The 24,174-nt window shown below is 40.3% G+C and overlaps 1 protein-coding gene across 1 annotated transcript in view; it reads right to left on the reverse strand.

The window, feature by feature from the left end:
- Positions 1-24,174, reverse strand: part of NBEA (neurobeachin) — a 4,581,458-nt gene that overhangs the window by 142,385 nt on the left and 4,414,899 nt on the right. The window contains exon 60 of the mRNA XM_044072852.1: positions 8,691-8,861. Coding sequence (XP_043928787.1) covers positions 8,691-8,861 — 171 coding nt within the window. The remainder of the gene's footprint in view (positions 1-8,690; positions 8,862-24,174) is intronic.

Consider the following 24,174-nt stretch of genomic DNA (forward strand, 5'->3'; position numbering starts at 1 on the left):
GGGTGCTAGGCTGAGCAAGCTACACCTCTGTGGCTGAAAGAATGAGTGACAAAAGCAAGACTAGAAATGTGAAGTCAATCAGAAGGTAATCACCGTCAATGTCATGTTACAAATCGTAAATAATCTTACGTTCGGCAACCAAGCAGAATCTTCTATAACACATCAGACTGTCTTATTTTTGCCTCAGCTGTAACAACAAAAAGCATATCACTTACATTTTAGGTCTGAGGGTGAAAATTCAAGTATAAAATTCTTTACTAACAGTGAACTTGGAAACCTAAATATGATTCAGATTATCTAATTAACACATCACGGGACTGAAGGATGTGTGGGAAAATGGAGATGAGCCTGCCTACCTGAGACACGTGTGTGTATGTTTTGCACCTGTGTGATGAATAAAGCCATACTACGATGGTTTCATTTGAAGAAAGGGAGACATCAGAGTAAGGCTGTCATTGCATGTAGTACTTTTGTCAATTAGTGGAAATGAGACCATATAAAACAAATCTGAGCCTAAAGAAGATGAGTGCCAGCCAAAAAACACATCTGCATCTTACCCTCACTGTCTGGACACAGGATGATGTAACTGATACAGTATTTGTACCACAAAGGGAATACTCTCTGTATGGGGTGATGTGGGTGCTAGTACCAACTGGAAAAAGTGAACGAGACAGCAGGCACTTGCACAGCTAGATGGTCAAGAAGTGAAATGCAATAAAGTAACTGAAAACTTCTTTCCTTTGCTGCCATTTGTACATCGTTCAGTTAACTACAGCACTGATAAATAGACCAGATGACATTTGCTTTAATACCCAGGATGGAATTTCCCATAGGACCCAGGATGGAATGTCCCATAGGATCCAGGATGGAATTCCCTCTCAATCATATCAGGCCAGAACACAATACTCTCAAGAAGGAACCAAAATAGTTCCTGCATCTTCACGCCTGAAAGGTAAGACATGCACTGTTACTAAACTTGAGGTATAAATAAGACTTATGTCCAGCTGACAGCTTTTATTTCATGAGGCATGTGAACTGCGAGGCATGTGACTAGCCCTGTGCTGCTACAGTGCTGTGAGGCATGTGACTAGCCCTGTGCTGCTACAGTGCAGACAGGCATGTGACTAGCCCTGTGCTGCTACAGCGCTGCGAGGTGTGTGACTAGCCCTGTGCTGCTACAGCGCTGCAAAGCGTGTGACTAGCCCTGTGCGGTTACAGTGCTGCAAGGTGTGTGACTAGCCCTGTGCTGCTACAGCACTGCAAGGCATGTGACTAACACTGTGCTTCTACAGCACTCAGGTCATGTGACTAGCCCTGTGCTGCTACAGCACTGCGAGGCATGCAACTAGCATTGTACTGCTACAGTACTGCGAGGCATGCGACTAGCATTGTGCTGCTACAGTACTGTAAGGCATTTGACTAACACTGTGCTGCTACAGCACTCGAGGCATGTGACTAGCACTGTGCTACTACAGTGCTGTGAGGCATGCGACTAGCACTATGCTACTACAGTACTGCGAGGCAAGCGACTAGCCCTGTGCTGCTACAGCACTACGAGGCATGTGACTAGCACTGTGTTACTACAGTACTGCGAGGCATGTGACTAGCACTGTGCTACTACAGTACTGCTATGATGTTCACAAGTAATAATAAAATCATCTTCCACAGTGCACCTTATTGTGAGAAAGATCCTATTTTAACATTTCATGTATGTGTTGCATTCATTTTCTGTTTTCCTGCTCAAGCCAATATATAGAAGAAAGGGAGCTACAGCTTATCCCAGTACTCAGTCAGTATAAGACACAAAGTCATCCCTAACTGGGCACCAACACATCTGAGGAAGCAAACAATACGCATGCCCCTACACAAGACAAGCACATCTTATGGGCAATTTAGAGAATGGCATGAATTTACAAAGGAGAGGAAACCACAGAACCATGCAAACCCCATGTAGACAGAGGGAGTATGTTCAGACTCTGAAGAAGGTGCTCAACAAACAAGAACCAAGCACTGTGAGGCAGCAATACTAACCTATGAGCCAATGCGCCACCCATTTATGTCTGTGTTTATTTAATGCATCATAAGCAAGTGAACCAAACACTGTGAGGCAGCAATACTAACCTATGAGCCAATGCGCCACCCATATATGTCTGTGTTTATTTCATGCATCATAAGCAAGTGAGTGATTTGGTTTGGCATGCACATTGTTCAGCCATACCAAAATGAGAGCCCCCCCGCCAAAAAAAAAATCAAAATGTAATTAACATAACAAAATAGCTTACCTGTAACGTGCAAAAGTATGCAATGGATCTACTACTTACACAACAAAGAGAAAGAAACAATATATTAGCATTTAAATTGAAACTACCCATTGGATGAGACATTAAGCGGAGATGCTATCTGCCTCAGTTGGTGGTGGCACAGGTAGATGTAAAAGATCCCATGGCAATTACTGAAAAAAAATAGTAGGGAGATATTTAGTTTATTTCAGCAACAAGTACAAAAACAAAAGAATCATCACAAGCGCATACCTGTTTTCAAGAAGATTACGTTGTCCTAATATGTTTTCATAGTTGTATTTTGTTACACTGCCCAGTGGTTCTGCTACCAGTACCCAACTGGCCATTCATTCTGCAGAGGCAAAAGCCATACAGCTAATTCATTCCTGTCTGGGAGGCCCAACTGGCCTATTCAATTCTTGTGGCAGCACCACTGATCTTTACAATGCTATTTCATCTCAGAAAGGTGTGTGTATCTCTACACACACACACACACACACACACACACACACACACACACACACACACACACCATGATTCCCAGATTGCTAACCGTAATATATGACTTGGTAGTATGTAGTCTATAGGCTTATGCTGCATGGGTGCAACATCCTCTACTCCCACTATGTGCCAATCAAGTTGCAAGCCACTACTGTCCCCCCACCTAGAATGTCCATGCTGACAATACCCATTTGCTATCACTCTTCCTGGCCTAGCTCCTGTTCAGTGCTCATGCTGCTAATCAAATAGAGTTTTTTGGGGGTACAGTAAAGGTGTCATCCCTCTGTACCATAGGAGTAGGCAGACAGTCATTTTATTTTTGCTAGAAAAAAGAAAATGTCATTGAGCTATGTAAATTTGTCAACTAACATACACCCAGAAAAGCATTTCCCTTCTGACATTATTTTTATGTTACCAGACAGTATATAAAATTCACATCTAACTTGTCTATATTCATGTGTGTCATTCCCACATAAATATACCTTTTGAAAACATTTCAAACTGTGTTATAGCATAGTACACTCAATAAATACTTGCAGAATTGTTCCAATTCTCCACAACAGCATTGTTTCTGCTGCTTGCTTGTATTTCGATAATCAGCTGGTGTGGTGACCTAATTGCCATACAAAATCTTTCCTGGACAAATATTTCTGTACTACAGTTATACTTAAGCAAATGCCTGTATACCAAGCATGCATCTAATGATTCCTGGTCAGGTATAAAAAATATTATACGTGCAATATAAGAAACCCATACTCACCTATTAGATGCCATCACTTATTCAGGTAATGCTTATCGACTGGATGAGTGAGCTGGATGAGTGAGCTGGTATGAGAGCATCTTCTGCCTCTACCTGAGCCATGTGGCAAAGGCAGTAAATATTACAGAAAACTGACATGACACTGAGCAGTGAAAGGTATTACAGATAGCAGTAATGCATACAACAGAAATACGTACAGAATTGTCACACACATAGGAAACATGCAGTAAATAGCACAGGACGCAAGATCTGCAAATACTACTATGCAACGGGCTGCTAGTCAAATTGCACATGTGCAGCATTACCAGCATCAGAAAGACAACTTCTGAAAGAAAATATTGTATTAAAAGCTTTGAAGTAAAGAAATGTGCTGTTCATCATCCCTAGAAGAAACGTGTTTATATACCTGAGACAGATGAGTTTTTAGATTTCTTTTTTGAACAGTCAAATGTTATCCAAATGCTGTGATATCCACTGGTAGTGTATACCAGCTTGCAGGAGTTAGTTTGCTGAAGGGTCTTTCACAGGCTCCTAAAGTGACCTACAGTCTGTACAGCTTAAGACCAGTGCTATAATGAATAAAGTAGCACTGTATATGGGTAAGGTAGTGGTGGATGACATCTGTCTAAGTCATTTCATTATATTAGTGGCATGTCTACCGGTAATTTCAATTGCTTTGACTTCCTCAAAAGTAACTTTATTTGTGCATCTGCTGAACCTAAATTAAATCTCTTGTGCCTTGATCTTTTCAATTGTCTATAATGGTCATTCAAACATGTCCTACAAACAAAACGTATCTTATATACTCAAAGTCTACAAAAAAAGAAAAAAAGAGCTATATGGTAAAACATATTAAAACCTCCATTAATAGATTCCTGATATTATCCAATAAAAACTTCCTGTCCTTCCAAACTATAACCTTGTGTGCCATTTGTATTAATGTAACTTCCCACCACAGCCATATTACTTTTCCTTCTTCAAAACTACCCTTTCCCAAAAAAAACCTACACACAATTCATCATAGAAAGGAATTACACCAAAACATAAATTCAAATCCTTTGCTGCAAATTCACAGCAAGTTCAAAATAATCCTTGTATATTAATTTAATTTTTCTAATTTTCACATAAAACTATAAATTGTGCAACTGTCTTACCATCTAACACTATTTCATCCATATAAGATAAAAAAAATGAATGAAAAATTCCCTGAATCAAAATACTCGACTTAATCTCTGAACTTATTAGTAACACAAAACATAAATAATCCAAACAACAGGGTCAGTGGGCACCCTTGTTAAACACCCTTCTGCAGTTTTATCGCCCATCCTATATGTCAGTTTGCCATCAGTTTAATGCCAGTATTATATTTATCCACATACAAAACTTCTCTCTCAGAGTCATCTCAACTAATATCCTTAAAGTCTTATGTAAAATATGATAAGATTTTAACATACCTAACTCCAATAACAAAAAAAAAAACTTGTTTAATTCTGGACATGCTGCCTGAAGTACTTCTTTAGGATCTATACATTTTTACATACTCCACTATATGATTTCAATCCCTGGATATGTGGTAATAAAATCCTTCTCACTTTTTTTCTAAGTGTTTTTTAACAAAGTTAATTCTATTAATTTGCAGTTACAATTCAATATGTCTTAGATAGGGCTCAATACATATTAATATGGTGGGACTGACTTCTACAAACTTTCTGGAGGAAAAATGGACAGGAAGATTGAATGAAAATATGGATACTAGAATTAATTACAGAATTTAAATTTAGTATTTACATATCATAGGGTCATGCTTTTTAAGGGACATATCACACCTATATCTTCTTCTTCTTTCGGCTTTTTCCCAGTTAGGGGTCGCCACAGCGGATCACCTGTCCGCTCATGATCACCTGTCTGCTTATGATTGGCAGTAATTTCACTTATTTACTTCCATGTTTAACGCACTGCTTAACACATCAATCTTTGTGTTTCACTTCACCACACTTTTCATGGATAAATTAAGGATAGTCTTTTAAAGTTTCTCAATTCTCTAAAAATGAAACACTTCTTAGATTGTCAGGCATACATAAGAATACTCCTTGCTGACCCCAGAAATATTCAATTATCTAATGAAACAAACAGCCATCTTTATGTCCAAATTCTTCTATTAAACCTTCCCATATTCTAATCTACTTATAATTCATGGAATGGGCAATGTTTAAGCAAAAGGTTCTCTCAAATATATTTCAACCAAGAAAATTTCCCTTATCCAATTCTATATTGTCCTGTCAATATAAATGTATACCACACACTACAAAGTCTGATCCTGGTGTACAAATTATTTTTCAACTTTTCACAAAACAGTCTGTAAAGCTTCCTTAGTCATGAGACAAATATCACGGAGATGTTCTGCCGAAATGAACATGCTCTCTCTCGAGATAACACAATTCCTAATGGTTCAGTAACTTGCTCAAAAGTCATACCTGTCCAAGCAGACCCCCTTTTAATCCAGCATAACTGGAGCTAATAATGACTCTGAGCCAATTCTGCATTATCTCACTTTGAACTGCACACCTCCAGCAACCCAGGATTCTTTCTGACTGCTTATGTAAGGGAAGCAGGATGTTTTGTGTGCCTGAAATCATTTCTGTTCTCTCAGCTCGGACAGAAATCTTTGAACTTAACTGCATTCTCAGTCCCACTGCTGTGTTTGCTCCCAGTCTCATTGTGTAAAGGAGTTAGATAGCACTGAGATGCAGAGTACTAAAAGGTTAAATCCAAATCACTGGAAAACACATCTGCATTCACAAAATCTGAGTATGCTTTGAATTGTATCTATCATAACCCATAACCTACTGGCATTCACACAAAGAGAAGGGGAAGCATTATCCATTTCAAATTGCTATTGTGTACTTAGGTCTCCTTCCTCTGAATGTATCGCCTGTATTGCTCTTCTCTATCTCTCTGATTCTGCCTCCTCTATCTTACTCCATCTGCCAGTCACCATACTGCCACACTGACCAGCACGAATACTGGTGCCCTGGCCATATTTCATGGTATGTATGAATACCACCTCAGGTCTTCCCTGGAAATAAGGCTACACCCTGAGTGCCCCAGTGAGAACACAGAAAATAAATAAAAATTAAATCAAGTTACAAACATCAACACATCAGGATGTAAACAGTGACAATAAAATGAAATATGTACAGGCTCACTGAAGAGTACAGCTTAAGACACTTTTAATTCTTCCAAGGCATGATGCAACACTATTACTGATAGTTAACAGCAGTAAGTTGTGTACTACAATGATTTTACATTTGAGTTGTTGAAAACGTGTCTTATTAGGAACAAAGTAAGGACGTACATGCTATACATCTGACTTTGATGTTCACTATACTTGGTTTAATATTATGTGACTTTGAACACTTTCTATAACCACCAATATTTTCCAAGACTCTACCAAGTGTATTTTACACGATTATAAAAGACTACAAAATAAACCCTACATAACAGATTGATGTAGTGTTGCCCACGTTTCATGTCAAGAATTCTGGATATGTACATGAAAGTAAAATGCGTGCAGACTAGAAGTGTGTTTTTAACCTCCTCTCGAGGGGATTGTCCTACAATATTACTGTGCTTAGCCAAATATATTCTTGTGTTCTTCAATATCAGTGGACTGTCGAGAAAAATTATGGACAGTTGGCAACCCTACCGGGCGACATCAGCACCACTTCTGCTTTCTTTGTTTGGCATAATAACTTGCAGGAACAGCAGCCTACTTCACTGAGGGAAGGCTGCAATATCTTGTCACTGAACGTGTTAATAAATACATGGGCAAATTAATTCACTAAATAACTCCATTCCTTCATTTATGTAATACTTGCAGATGTTCACTATACCTACTCCAGCTTCACATAGGTTCATAGTTCATAGTTTGGGTTCATAGTTTAGTACTAAGCTAACTGCCCCTGCGAGCCATTTTAAGCTTAGCCAATTATCCCTAGTGAGGCTTAAACCCTGCACCTTGTGTTTGTAAGGCAAGCACCTTAACCATCAGGCCACCCTCCCAACCCCACTCACTTATCTTCTCCAAAAAATGCCACTCAAAGGTCAGTTCCAAAATGAGAGCACCTTATAAACAATGCTGCTCAAACTGCTTAGAGCATGCTGCTTTATATATTCACATACAGACTCTTTAAACAATACATATTTCACATACATATAGCTGAATTTTTAATAAACCCTTACCAAGATGAATAATCCCAATGCATGTAAGTACAGTTAAAAAAATCTAATTTTCTAGTTTTCACCTTTTATAACAAAAAGTGGAAATATTTTAAAGCCATTATGCTCCTGGATTCTTTTATATAAGAAGACTTGGTAAATCTTCCGATATCCACTTCTGCAATTTTCCAGAACACCTAAACTTTGCTAATTGGAAGCAATGAAGCTGAAATTCATAATTAACTGTCTTTCAGCTTGAAAGATCATTACAAAAAGAATTCTCACACCTAACCCAGCTAATTATTATAACCTGACATTTATTTTCACTCTTGGTGCTTCACTTTTCCAAAAGCTGCAAACGAAAGCCAACTACACAAAATATCTTATTTTATTTTTATCTTCACGTGACAGATTTTATCTCATGAAACTAATTTAAAATGTCTTCACAACTCAAGAAGGAATCATCAATACCGTTCTGAAGTTAATTTTGTAAATAAAAGAATGGCTGCTCAAGGCTTCATTACATCCTTTTCTCTGGCAGATGAGAAGTCCGCCATGAATTGTTTTCCTTCTGTTTTATACATGGGAAACGTGTCACTTTGCTTTGAATATACATAACGCCCATCTTTTTTACACAGCTAGCATGGAACTACTAATCAACTCTGACAAAGGGAAGCCAACAGACAGAGAGACATCCGTTGAGTCCCACTGTTGCTGCTTGGCTGTACATGTTTGTGAGCGACACATACCTAATGGAGAAAGACACAGTAACTTGCAAACCATCATATGCTAATTTCTTCTGCTATCCTGCAGCCATAACTACCACCACCACTCTTATGCTGATCATGTTCTACACATTATGACAACATCAGGGAAATCAAATTCATCTGTGAAGACTGACTTATCCTGCCTGGGGTCACTTCTTTACTTACTGTTATTAGGGTTGTCTCCTATGATATGGTGTCGACCACTCCAGTACCACAAAAGTAGAGTAGCATCCCGAGACCCAGACACAATATAGCAGTCACCGCCAATGTAAGACTCTGATCTGGCAAGGCATGTAACTACATCCCAGTGGCCAAACACTATCTGTGTCAATTTTCCTGTAACAAAAAAAAAAAAGGTCAGCTTACAGACAGGCATATTTACTTACTTTTCATTTTTAAACACTGCTTTAAAAAATGCATTTTTCAAAGAACTGTGACTGCAGAGCTAAAAGCAGATGGGACTCTAGTTTAATTTACCAGAAAAGGCAGCAGAGAAGACTGACATACTGACAAATATAGTATAACTGTGTAAAAAGTACAGCTCAGTGGTGCAGCGGGTAGCACTGTCACCTCACAGCAAGAGGTTCTCCAGTTCAATTCTCGGCTAGGGTGCCTTCTGTGCGGAGTCTGCATGTCCTCCCTGCATTCATGTGGGTTTCCTCTGGGTGCTCTGATTTCCTCCCACATTACAAAGATATGCGTCTGGACCATTCTTCCCAGGGTCTCCGCTGAAAATCAGCTTTGTTCCAAGTTGGACTTTCCCGGTAAACAAATACATTAAAAAAACTCTGAATTCCAAAATATAATAGTGGTCACAGATTAGTAATGAGTACTGCAACAAAATTAAACAAAAACAAATCAAAATAACTGTTGCAGCATAGACAAAGGCATTGGCCCTGACTAGGCCTCAGACAATGCAGACGTTAGCTGGAAAATGCTGATATCAGCTCGCCAATACCGTGGAGGGGCTGTTGGCACAGTCCACCTAAGAGAAGGTATGGAATTGCTGGTATTGGCAGCTCTTGCACTCAGGACATATGGAAAAAGAGGAGTCCATGCCTACCAAGCTCTCAGACCATACAAAGGAAAGACTGGAACTTGAGTCCTCTAACCTGTCAGAGGACAACTTTGAACAGGAACAATGCTTAGAGATATACAGAGAAAGACAGCACAAAAGAATGTAGCACTTTTCTGCTTCACCTGTCAAGCCTTTTTTTCATCAGAAAATTGTAGTGAAGCAGTCCATTTTCTTGCAAATAAAAAGTCATCTATTAGAAAGGAGACTACAAAAACATCCCCACATGATGAAATGTGTATCTGTGAGAAAAGACTGATGATGATGACTTTATGAGGAGGATTTGTAGCTTGTAGCACATTTATGGCAGTAATCATGTGGGTTCCACATGCCTTGCAATTACCTGCCTTTGAATCTGTTTAATCCTGAGTACAGGGATCTTCCACACCTCCATAAAGGCGAGGCTGGTAAATCCTGTGCTCAAACCATTCTTGGACTGAAACATATCACTCTGTATCGTACTTGTACAGTGTACAGGTACCTGCAGAAAGTACAGGTGAGTGACAACATGCCTTATAAAGTACAGTTGTGCAAAGTCCTACTTACCTGTAACAGTATATGTTCAAAGTTCACACTGCCTCATTGGCATACGAGTTCTGTGACTCCACAAACACACACTGGCAGCTTTCCAGAGATTGGAATTCCCTCCTCTGACTCTCAGTTATAGGAGATCAGCGAAGCCTTCCTATCAGGGGAAGCCTAACCTCTGTCACAGACAGTCAGTTGTTAAACCTTTTAGTGCTAAGTAGGAAGAAGCATGGAAGACCAGAAGCAAGAATCACCTGAAACCAACCAATTTGCAGCAAAAAAATTCCAATACAACAATCAAAGCTAACCAACAACACAACAAGGTTAAGTGCCATCAAATTAAATATAAAATAAGGGAGATGGTGGGTTGGTGTCTCCATTGAGGCAGTATGAAATCAACTTAAAGCCCAGGTTCATAGGATGACACTAGGATATTGGCGTGGAGGCCCTTATAAGCCTAGCCAAGAATTTTGCCCATGTTCCATCAAAGTCAGCACCTGTCTTCCCTGTCCAGCAGGGACACAGGTGGGATCCCAGGGGTGTATTTTCTGTTTCTCATCCAATCATCCAGGTTCCTCTTAAAGAGGGCTAGAGAGGTACTCTGCATGACATGGAAAGGGAGTCTATTCCACAAATGGCGAAGTCCAGGTTAAAACCTTCTGTGTGGGTTGCTCGAGTGGAGTTTGTCTTACGGATATGCAGCAACTCCATCAAAGCTGGGTCTGAGATGACCTTGTATGCCAGACACAGGTCACCTCTGAGTAGTCTGTATGACATGAGTAGAGGGACATGGTTCTTAGCCCATTTGTATAGGATAGGTGTTTGAGACACTGGATTTTCCTGGTCAGGAACCTCTGTGGTCTCTCCAACTGTTGCATGTGTTTGGCAAGCTACATACTGAAGGGGGCATTGTACTCAATAATGGGTCTGATAAGGGAGGAGTACAGGGATGTTATGACTTCCTTGTTCCTGGAAGAAATACAATGATTTATGAGGTGGGCCATGTAGAAAGTCCGTACAACGGAGGCAGCGTGGTGGTCAAAAGTGAGGATGTCATCAACCTGGGTGCCCAGGTCCCTCACGACTGATTGCATGCTTAGTATGTTGTTATTAATGTAATAATTATTACGGATGCCATTTTCCCCAAAAGGGATAATGATCCATTTCTTGGCATTCAGTTTGAGGCTATGCTTCTGGCACCAGTCATTAGTTTGGGTAAGGCCCTCTTGGAGGATGTTCACATCACTAGGGGAATTTAAGACACTGCCCAGCTTGCAGTCATCTGCAAACCTGGTCAGCCACAGATCACTGGTTTGGACTTGCACCTCAGAAAAGTATATCCCAAACAGTAGAGGCCCCAAGACCAATCCTTGGTGTACACCGCTCGTTACATTCTACTACTAGAGGTGGCTTCCCCTACTTTGACTGAGTGGGTTCTATCAGTGAGACAATTTGCTACCCATCTGGTAACATACGGGATGATGCCTAGCTAGGAGAGTTAATCTATTATGCCCGAGTGGGGAATAGTGTCAAAGGCTTTGGCTAGGCCAAGGTAGGTGGTGTGCACCATCTTTCCCTCATCCATGGCTTTGGTGACTGTTTCAAAGAAGTCGATCAAGTTTAACAGGCATGATCTCCCCTTGACAAAACCAAACTGTGTGGGGTCATGTGTTTGGAGGTTGCCAATGTCCTTTTTATAAGGTCCATGATAATGCATTCCATGGCCTTGCAGATCAGGCTAGTTAGGCTGATGGGCCTAAAATAGCCTGAGTCAGTGGACGCTCCACCTTTGTGTAGAGGGATGAGAGTGGCTGTCCTCCATTCAGCTGGGATGAAGCTGGTGCTAAGCCTTGGTTGAATAGGGTGTCTAATGGAGCTGACAGTTCATGTCTGAGTTCATGTAGGATACAGCCAGGGATGCTATCGGGTCCCATGGAGACTGTATTTTTTGCCTTTGAGAGGGCATTAAGGACATGCTCCCTGGTGATGAGGGGAGGGGGAGCTAGAATGGTCGAGACCATGTCTAATGATTCTATACACCTGGAAACAGACTCTGCACAAATCAACAAATCATCTAAATATGAAAACTTGGATGACCTGGGTCCTGCAGCAAGCAACCACTGGAGCTAAGCACTCAGTGAATACTGAAGATAGCCCAAAGGTTAATGCAGAAAATTCATAATGTGAGCCAAACACAGCAAATCTCAGATATTAAGAATGAACTAAGAATCCCAACAGTAAAAAACAAACTAATAAACAATACAACAATACTAAAAGTCATCAATAACTAACTTTTGACATTTTAAAATTGGCTAATGCATTTGATTGGTTATTTTAGGTCACATGTTTCTTTGCAGTTTCTATTTAATGTGACGTTTTTAATTAATGGTAGTCCTGAGGAAGTTCCATCAATTAACAGAATGAATGTACTTAACTTAGTTTCTTAATTAAAGTTCTATTTTTGTATGAAGTGGTGTTTTGGTTTGTTTTTTCAACTACAGTTCACAATTTATTACATTTTAGATATTTCCTGAAGATGGGAGTAACTGAAATGTGATAAGTACCTTTCATATTTAAAGTAATCATAAAACAGTCGTCTGGAAAAAAGGAGCATGACCATCTATACAGTGAGCATTTTGACTTTGGGTAGTTTTAGAAAGGTATTTAGGTAAGACAAATCTATCACTGGTCTTCACGATAGCTCCTTTCTAGATAACAAAAAGATTGTGGAGTAAAGTCCTTCTCCTTTCTGTGGTGCAGGAACTGGTTCTATAACTCCTGCCTGGAGCATGTGAAAGAGTACTGGAGAGGACAGATATCTCTGGACTGGCAGGTGCACTGGGATTCCTCTGAAGGGAGAAGGATTTTCTGTCCACTGCCAACAGTATCCTCTCTGAATTATTCTCAGCACCCATTTGTCTGAGACTATTTGTGGCCAAGCTGCTAGTTTGGGTAAAAGCCTGGGGGGGATGGCATGCCAGAGTCTTGGCACAGTCATTATTTAGCAGGGAATTGAACCTTTTTGAGAAAGGAAAGTGCAATTGTGTAAAATCTTACCATAATAGTAGATGTCCTTGCCTTCGCTGCTGCAGCATTCTTAACATTCGGGATTCCCTGCCGTGGAAGCCCACCCATCGCCCGGCCAGTATACCAAAGACTTCCTGTTGTATTTAAAGCTATGCCTGAATGTCACTCAAATGCTTCTTGTGTACCATAGGGAATAAATGTGATGTTCAGATTTACCATAAACAGAACCGACTGCCCCAGTAGGAACACCAGTCCAAGGGACCCAAAAGGTAACCTGTACATCCAGGAAGGAAAGTACTAGGGGGATGGTGGGAGGGAGTGAATACTGCAGCAGTGCAGGTAAGGACATCTACCGTTATGGTACGATTTTACACAACTGCACTATGTCCTTACATTCACTGCTGCTGTATTCTTAACATTAGGGAGAGTGCCAAAGCTCAAGAGTAAACTTGAGAGGGGGAAAGATAAGAAGAAGAACAGTCCCCTAAGAAGCCATGGAGAACGGCACTAGCAGAACCAGCTCTAGAGATACTATACAACCTGTAGTGCTTAGTAAAGGTATGAACAGAAGACCAGGTAGCTGCTTCAAGAATATAACTAGTATCTAAGCCCTTGAGAAAAGCACCAGAAGAATCCACTGCTCTAGCAGAGTGAGCCTTAAATAAGAAGGAAGGCTCTTACCATGAAAGGTGTAACTAAAGGAAATAGACTTAGAAATCCACAAAGAAACAGTTTGCTTAGATACAGCTAGATCCAAAGACCTAGGATGAAAAGAAATAACTGAACAGGTTTTTTAATAGCCCTAATCTGATCCAAATCAATTCTGAGTTGCCTATGCACATCCAAAGCATGCAACACCCTCTCACTGTCAGACTGCGGAGAGGGGAAGAGGGGAAAAAATAGTCAGATTAATAGACTGATTAAGGGAAAGCTCATTAAACACTTCAGGCACAAAACAGGGATTAGTGCATAAGGACACACTGTCCTCATGAAAAATCTAAAAAGGAGGGTAAGCCATAAGGGCCTGCAACTCAGACACTTGTCTGTCAGAATCAAGAGCTAACAACAGAACAGTTTTCCAAGAACAATGTTGCAAGAAAGCTAGCAGGCTCAAAAGGAGCCTGCGTCACCTTCTCCAAAACAAAATTAAGATCCCAGGGAGGTGGAACAGGCTTCTTGAGAGGTCTAACATTAAGGACGCCTTTGAGACATTGTTCAACCTCACATCTAAAAGCTAAAGGGGGAGATAAAGGCAGACAAGCAGAGATGGCTAATAAGTGGGCCTTAACAGAAGAATAGGCCAAACTAGCAGTGAGCAACTCACACAAATATAGAGAACCAAAGGAACATCCACAGTAAGTGGGTTCAGGTTACGAGACAGACACCAAATAGAAAACCTATTCCATTTAGATAAGTACAATTTCGTAGCAGTAGGTTTCCTGAACTCCGGCAGGACTTGCAGCATGTCCTCAGAAAAAAAGGTGTCTATGAGGAATCAAAATCCTATCACTCACAATGTCAGTTGAAGCATGAACAGGTGGGGATGGATGACAGATCACTTGTCTTGTGTTAGTAGATCCACCATGTGAGGTAACTTCTGATGATTTCCCCTGGCTAGATGCAGAAGTAGAGGGAACCAGTGCTGTCACAGCCAAATGGGAGTCACCAACAAGATTTTGAGAGCATTCTGTTGAATTCTGAACAGGACTTTTAGAATGAGAGGAAGGGGAGTGAATGCATGAAGAAACATCCCTTTCCAAGAGAATGAGAGGGTGTCCACCTTCCATACCAAAGGACCTGGGGCTCTGGCAGAAAACAGAGGAAGTTGTGTATTCAGAAGGGAGGCAAAAAGATCCATTTGAGGAGTACCCCATTAGTGAATAATATCCTGAAACACATACCTGTGAAGCATCCATTCATGGGACTGAGTTAAGGACCTGCTCAGAGTGTCTGCCACAATGTTCTGACAGGAAGGGATATAAACTGCCTGAAGAGTCACTTGATACTTGACAGCAAGATCCCATACCAGAGGCGCCAACTGGCAAAGAAGATAGGATCTCGTCCCTCCCAGTTTGCTGATATACAACATCACTGTGGTACTGTCTCTGTAAAGACCTTGAGTGGCCCTGGACAGAAAAGAGGATGAAAGCCCTGAAGGGCCAGCAGAAGAGCTCTCATCTCTTTGACAAAGATGTGCACCCTCTGCTGGTGAACCAACCACACCCCTGTACTTTTAGAAACCAAAAGTCACCCTCCCAACCTACATGTGAAGCATCTGTGAACAATTCCTGAGATGGAAGAGGAGGATGAAAAGGGATCCCTGGGTTCAGAGACAACTGCCGAATCCACCAGCAAAGCTGTCTGAGACAAGGACAAAGAGGAACTACAAAGTCTAGAGAATATGCATGTTGGACCCACACTGACTTCAAAAACCACTGAAACTTTCTCATGTGAAGTTTGGCCAGAGGGAGCACTGGAATGGTGGATGCCATGAAACCCAAAGCTCTTAAAAATTTCCTGGTGGTAATGGAAGCCAGAGGGAGAAGAGTGTGAAAGAAAGAAATGAGAGTTAAGGCCTTCGGAAGGGGAAAAGATGCAATCATAGGCACCAACTGAATCCTGCAACCCAGAAAAACATGATCCTGACAAGGAGTCAGAGAAGACTTTCTGAAATTTACTCTGAACCACAGGCTCTGAAGAAGGGAAATGGCAAAATGAAGATTCTGCAAAAGGGTCTCTGGAGAGGACATCTGAATCAACAGATCATCTAAGTAAGGAAATATTTGGATCCCTTGAAGTCTGCAAAAAGCAATCACAGGAGCAAGGCATTTGGTGAACACCCTTGGGGCAGTAGAAAGGCCAAAGGGCAAAGCAAATAACTGAAAATGCCAAGCAAAAACAGAGAAATATAAAAACTTCTTGAAAAGAGGATGGATTGGAATATGGAGATGAGCATCCTTGAGATCCAGAGACACTATACAGGCCTGAGGAAACAGAATCTGAAGAGACATCTGAAAGGAAGGCACTTTTATAAAAGTGTTTAGATGAGAGAGGTCTAGAATGGGTCTCCAAGTACCCTCTTTTCTCAGTACTAGAAACAGTCTAGAGTAAAACCCTCTCCTCCTTTGGGATACAGGCACCACTTGAATAGTCAAGAGAGTCTGAAGAACCTCTGGGAAAAAGGGAAACTGTTCCTGAGGTGGTTAGGAATGCCCATAAAAGAAGGGTAGGATTTCCACTCCATGAAGTACCCCTGACGAATGATCTGCAAAAGCCAAGAATCTTGAGGGATCTGAAGCCAAGCAGGAAGAGAAAAGGAAAGGTGAAGGAAAAGGGGAATGTGACTGGGAGGAGATGGACAGTCATACAGCACCTGATTTGTCTGGAAAGGAAGGCTTTGGAAACCTAGAAAACTTAGCAGGAGGAGCCCATTTGCTACTCTTCTTGCCTTTAGTAGAAGGGCAGGAATGTCTACGAACAAAGGCAGGATTAGCAGGATAGTTTCTCTGAAATTTAGGCACAGGAGAAACAAAAACATGTTTAAGCTCCTGTAAAGCCTTACTGTTATCCTGAAAGGACTTAAGCTAGCAGCCACTTCCCCAAACAAATGTTTGGAATCCAGGGGAGCATCCACCAGCTTAGCTTTAATATCATCAGGCAGAGGCTGGAGCCTAAGCCAAGAATATCTCCTCATAAATGAACCAAAAACAGCAGCCCTAGAAGAGACATGTGCTGCATCATACATTTAATAGAATGACGAATGACTTAAGAGGAAGTCCCTAGCAAAAAAACAACAGATGTTTTACCCTCAGACTCAGGAAAATCAGAAATAAGTTGGCAAGCCTGAGCAAGAAGAGCAAACACATACCTAGACATATAGATCTGATAACTAATAGCCCTAAAACCTAGGTTAGCACAAGTGTAAATCTTCTTACTCAACCTTCCATAATTCGGCTATCTTTGTCAGAAGGCAAAAACTTGGGCCAAGTAAGCAAGTGAGACAGCTTATCAGAGGCTACAGAGACCACAGAAGGGTCAGCAGTAGGACATTTATACAAAAAGAAACAATACTCAGGCACCCTACAAAACCTATCAGGCTTCTTGGGAGCAGTGGGGGGGTAAAGAATCAGGAGCATAAAATGTGAGAAAAAACAAGACAAAAAAACAATGGGGCACTTATCTGCACTGCAGGCAGGTGTAGGTAAACACTGGAGAATGAAAATATGTTCAACTGGCAAAACTGACGCAGGAAAACAGAACGACAGTGAAAATACGCATTCGGACTGGTGGCAAACAAGTTCCGCTTATGGTAAGCCTGAATGTCACATTTATGTATGCAAGGAGTATTTGAATGATGTTCAGGCATACATTTAAATACAACAGGAAGTCTTTGGGATACTGGCCGGACGATGGGCTTCCACAGCAGGGAATCCTGAATGCTAAGAATACTGCAGCACTGATAGTATTCTCCTGCCATTTCCTCTTGGTACCCTGAGTCCTACTAGGCTGGGAATTTTGTTTGTTCTCCCCTTTGAAGTTGGATGCTTTGTTATGGGAGAACTTGGGAATATGAAACATTCTGGATAACCCATGCATCACTTTACCTCTAGCATTCCATTATTTGCAAATCTAGGAAACAGCAGAACTAAATACAAATTCAGAATTTAAAAACAGCATTCAAAATCTCATTTTCTGAATCCTCCGAAAATTTCTGGTCATGTAACCAAGCCCACCTTCTCAATATAATAGAAGTGACTGCATTACTAGAAATTGTTTCTGTACCTTCCAAAGCACTTCTCAAATCATGTTTCAAAACCTGAGTCACACTAGAAACAATCTCATTCCTATAACACTTCTGTTCAGTAGGCAAAGATGCAGCAAAGTCATCTAAACTGTAGGCAAATTGTAAAATAAAGTAAGATCAAAGTAAAACTTGTATTTCATCGTAGCCTTTTTTCAGGAACTGCTTCACTAGCCAAAGGGGTTTTGATGCAGTTTTATAGACACCATCTAAGGCAAGTAACAGAGGAGGAACAGCCAAAACATTTGGAAACCAATCCTGAATAAGATCATAAACTCTGCCAATATCTGACGCAGCTCCAGACTGCTTTCAGTCAAATACATCTCTAAAAATTGCTATCATCTGTGGAAAAGTGAACACCTGCTTGGGTTGTTGAAACTGTTCACTCCCTGAAGAATCAGGTTGGACAGATTCTGAGGGTTCACTATTGTCTACATCACAGTCCCCATCAAAATATCTGCAGCCATAGACTGATCTCTAGAGAAGATAGCCCCATAACCACTCTCAATAGGAGCGTAGTCTCTTTGATTAGCTGACTGTAAAACACTTTTAGCTAGGGATGCCACATCAGACCAACACATGGTAATAGCCTGATTGTCTGCAGTGTGGTGAAGTTTCTGTTTCTTCTTACTGTGAAGTACAGCAGTGGACAAAATATCTGAGGATACAGTATTATTTATGACAAGGGGTACCATGGAGCTCTCCTGTGCCTAAAGGGTTTAGGTCTCCCATACCTGGAACCATGGACTGGAACAGCCCCAGAGGACATGTTTCAACCTGTACCATAGATGGCTGCAAGATCACACCGGGGGTGAAGGGGAGAAAAGTAAGTTGTCTGCTGGTTGCTTATAGTTTAAAGTGTATTTTTTTAATATAACAGTAGCAGATGAGCAAACTGATTTAAACAAATTAACCAATAAAAAGTTAAAAACTGAGCCCCGTTCCAGCAGTTTTTGATCAGACAAGTTCTAACTGCACACTCCTGCCACTAGGGTGCAGGGGAACCCTCTCCAAAAAAAGATGGCCTGGATTAGTGCTCAAGTTATACAAACAAAGCTAGATTCAGCAGGTCTGAATATAGTCTATGCTACAGGAAAACAAGGCGTACCAATTTCAGAAAGAAACAGTTCAAATAAGCATGCACAATAAGACTTTAACCAGAAACTCCCAGCTCAGAAGGACAGACTCTACCCTCTCCTCCCACAAGAGTGCAGACCATACCTTCTTAATGTAAAATAACTGGCCCGAAGCCCAAGTGCTTAAATCAGAACTAATGCACTTTTAGAATAACGGACAGTAAGCCTTCAATCAGCAACTCTCAACTTAGAAGGATGTAAGCTACCTGTCCTGCCACAGCAGTGCAGACCACAAACCTTCTTAATGTAAAACAACTGGTCTGAAGCCCCCAAGTGTTTAAACCAAAGGCTTAGCATAACAGCTACAATTTAATCAGGCTACTAACAAGCAGTAATAAATGTAGCAGAATAAATGCAATTAAGTACTTTTAAGAACAGGCAGCAAAAGCAAAATAAAGTAATAAAGTAGGAAGAAGCACAAATACAGTAAAAGCAGATGAATAAAGTGCATTTTTTATATGACAGAAAGCGAGCAAACTGATTTAAACAAATTACCCAATTAACCAGTAAAAAAGCTCAAAACTGAGCCCTGTTCCAGCAGTCTTCAATCAGACAAGTTCTAACGGCACACTCCTGCCACTATGGTGCAGGGGAACCTTCTCCAAAAAGATGGCCTAGATTAGTGCTCAAGTTATGCAAACAAAGCTAGATTCAGCAGGCCTGAATCTAGTCTATGCTACAGCAAACAAGGCACACCAATTTCAGAAAGAAACAGTTCATATAAGCAGGCACAATAAGACTTTAGCCAGAAATTCCCAGCTCAGAAGGGCAGAATCTAGCCTCTCCTCCCAAAAGAGTGCAGACCACAAACCTTCTTAATGTAAAATAACTGGCCTGAGGCTCAAGTGCTTAAACCAGAACTAATACACTTTTAGAATAACAGACACTGAGCCTTCAATCAGCAATTCCCAACTTAGAAGGATGCAAGCTACTTGTCCTGCCATAACAGTGCAGACCACAAACCTTCTTAATGTAGAACAACTGGTCTGAAGCCCAAGTGCTTAAACCAAAAGGTTTAGAACAACAGTTACAATTTAATCAGGCTACTACCAAGCAGTAATAAATGCAGCAGAATAAATATGACTGAGTACTTTTAAGAAGAGGCAAAAGCAAAATAAAGTAGGAAGAAACACAAATACAGTAAAAGCAGATGAATAAACTGCATTTTTTGTTAGTAAAGTGCAAGGAGAGAGGAAGGAGGAGCAGAAGATAATTCAAGGATAAGAACCTAAGTGGGCTGGCCTTCTCAAATGTTCTCTCTGTATTAAGTAGAGTGAACACTAGACTGGGAGGGATGTTCCAGATCAAATTTATAGTAGGGGCAGGCAACTGCAAAGCCACCAACTATAACACCACCACAAGAATAGGGCGGGAGCAAAAAACAGTTTCAGGACAGATGAGAAACAGAAAACAATGCCAGAAAATATATAAAATAATTCAGTCAGGCAAAGAAAAATAATTCAGTCAGGTAAAATTAAGACATTGCAGAACTCTGAAAGGTTAAAATGCCAAGAAATATACTTATCAATCAGCGATATATTTCCAAATTGTTTGAGAATCACACACCAGCCAGAACACCAGGAGTTTCCAACAATCTATGCACTGCAGGAAGTTCAAAAAGGGAATCAAGCACATTAAAATACTCCAGCAACTAATCCTTTGACTGAATGGACATGATGCCATCATCTTGACAAAAAAATGCAAACCTTAAGAATGAATACCACAAAATATGAAGCCACACTCCTCAGGAACAACCCTTAAACAAATATTTACTTATCTATTCACTTTTTATTTGACAACTGGACAAGTGGGCTTGTCTTTTGACCCTTTTCAGCAATGATCTAAGCTCAAAGGTAGAGCATATAGTATTTTACAAGCACAGCGATAGAAAATAGTAGTTTACATAAAACATAACATGAAACTAGTCAGTTTAATGCCTCTAATAAATAGAATAATCACAATATGATAAAACAGAGAATACACCACCAAAGTGCAACTTAAAAAGTAATTAAATCTCATAGAATATTATGAAAATAAATAGCAAATTTAATCAATCATGTGCAGAATACAGACTATAATGTGATTTTATCCATCATCATAGTAGCCATTGCACTTGGATTCAGCACAAAGATGTTCTTTGAGGAGGTTATCTTTAACTTTGTTAAAAATTTCCTGAGTTTTACCTCATTTGACAAGTGGTTACTTGCTTAGAGAAGGCTTGTTTTCCTATTGTGGTTTTGGAAGGGGGATGTGCTAGTGGGCAGCAGTTGATTTCAGATCTTCTTCATTCAGAAACATTTCTAGCAAGGACACTTTTAACTTTAGGGGTGGACAGTTGCCCTCATTTATTACACTGTTAGCCACTGATAGCCAGTTGGTATTTTCAAGACATTAGCGGTGGTGAAACACAGGGTAGGATAAAGAGTAAATCTGCTGCTACTTGTGTTGTATGTACAGTACGTGAAGAATATAGTACTACAAATGGGAAGCCACATTCACATTTTGGTAATAAAACATTTTTTAGCAATGGCCAAGTATGCATTTTTGGAGGAAAGAAGTCTGATCCTGTAAAACAGTTTTAATTGCCTTCTGACTTTGTTAGCAACCTGGTCTGAATAAGGAGTAAAAGAGAAACCTGGGTCAGGTATGAGTACTAACCTGGGTCAGGTATGAGTTGTAACCTGGGTCAGGTATGAGTGCTAACCTAGGTCAGGTATGAGTGCTGAGTAAAAGTGAAACCTGGGTCAGGTATGAGTAGTGAGTAAAAGAGAAACCTGGGTCAGGTATGAGTGCTGAGTAAAAGAGAAACCTGGGTCAGGTATGAGTGCTGAGTATCTTTGCTCAGTGACATTTGGAATGGTATCTTCATTGTGTTCTTTTAGGAGAAAGGGGGCTATATTAGGCAGTTTCTTGACAGTGGAGAAGACCATAACATTACTATTTTGACGTTATTTAGAAGCTATCCAGCTGCATACTTGAGTAAAGTTTCCTTGTAACTTATTGTGTGGTTATGTGTAGTGTGTACTTGATTGCAGGAATAAAATATCCTCCGTGGATATCACTAACTTAAGGTTTGACAGGTCAAGTGACAGATCATTAATAAAGACAGAAAACAGAAGAGTGCTTTACTCAGTTCCTCCCGTGTTTGGAATACCAGTATTAGAGGATCAACTATTGGAGTGTACAGGGAAAGTTCTGTCTTTCAGATTGTTACTGACTGACTTCAAAGCTAAATCTCCAGTTATTTTTTTTAGCTTTTTAGGCAGTAAGGTATGAACAGTCTGAAGGCTCTAGTCATGTCAACAAAAATATCTACTGAAATTAAGTCTTCATTTAAATTACAGTAGGTTGAGTCAGTGGCCATTACAACGGCTGTGCATGTGTTAAATGCATTATGAAAGCCACGCTGTATATCTGAGAGAAGGTTGAAGTTGCTAACATGATTTAGTATTTCCTTATAAAGTAGTTCTCAAATATGTTTGAGAGCGGATATGGAATTGCAATGCGCCTATAATCCTTTAGTCCATTTAATTTAGCTACCTTGGGGAGTGGGATTATGACTGAATCTCTGAATGCAGACAGATGGTGGCTGAGATATGGCACAGGTTGAAAATAAGTGAGCGGGTTTGCAATTTTCTCATCTGATACTTTTAGGAACGTAGGATGCAGTTTGCTGCATTTGACACCGAGTTATTCAGTTTAAGTAGGAGAGACTTGGTTTATCTGTTATTTGTGTAAAGTGAACCTACACATTGCTATCTATGTTCTCCCTACAGTATGTATTCCATTTCATGTTAGAGAATAAATAATATAAGATACATTTCTTCTTTGCTGTTGATCCTATAGAAAATATGAACTGATGCATTTATTGTATATTGCATTTTGGGAGATACTTCATAAAAGCTCCTTGTCTTTTTCTGGTAATGCCATAACCTCCTTCAGTCTTGGACTCGGTATATGCAAGTCTGCATTTCTGCTCATTTTGTCTTGCAGGGCTCACAGTTATGACTCTTGGACTATCAAATGGTGAGCAGACATTGGTTTACTGATAAATCAAAGGATGGCACCTCAGAAATCCAACTCTACCTGAATCTGAGCATCTACTGTGGAAAAAAGAATCTGCAACATTCACTTCATGTCAGCATCATGGCTATGTTTGTTAACACTTGAGACACTAATAACAACATTGATATTCTACTGTTTTTTCTGGTGTAGACCAGAAATTAAAAGCCTGCACATCTGGCATAGCAATTTTTTTTATTAAATTGGACCTCCCAAAACACCTTCCTAAAGAACAACTCCTCAGAGTAACCAAGTGCCTCCTTGTAGCCACATTTTGAGAAAATGCCACATTTGCATTTGCTAGAATGTACCGGGCTACACCTCAAAGTACCAGAAACTAATATAACCACCTTCCCAAAGTATTACCCATGATATCTTTGACAACCAGGCATGAGAAGGGCAAGTCTTCCAAAACAGAAACTGAGAGTATGGACTTGTATTGCTGGACTTTGGGTGGGGACATTTTCCACCAAATTTATTAGAAGCATCTTAGATGGCTTACAGTACAGCAAACTCACCCCTTTCACTCCTGCTCTAAACAGAACAGAGACAACTGCCCTTTCCTGTACTAATAAGTTGGTATACACTGCACCAGCTAACCTTCGCTTCTCACCACTGATCAGAGCCCCCAGATTAGAAGCAAAGAAGTTAAATGAACAGTCGGGAAGCTTATGTCCCCTAAAATTTGGTAACTATGCTACTTTGATTTCACATCTAAAATGATTATTTTAATCAATATAAATCACACCTACCTCTCCAGTTATGGAAGTGTGGCAATATATGCAAAATGTGGCTATAAAGTTCATTTCAATCAAGTCACACTGAGTTGCAAGGTTGAGAGGTTTGGTTTTCACCTATCAATATCACCTCATACCTCCTCCAAGATAGAGGACAAACTGATGGCAGGATGCTTCAAGTAACTGATAATCTTGGTACAAAAAAAGTATAACTAGCAACCTTCCTAAGCTCCACCAGCATGTACATCTCTGGGCAGGGATATGCATTTAAGTGAAGCACCTC

Source organism: Protopterus annectens, chromosome 5.part1, assembly GCF_019279795.1.
Source record: "Protopterus annectens isolate FY-2018-M chromosome 5.part1, PAN1.0, whole genome shotgun sequence".
Lineage (NCBI taxonomy): Eukaryota > Metazoa > Chordata > Ceratodontiformes > Protopteridae > Protopterus > Protopterus annectens.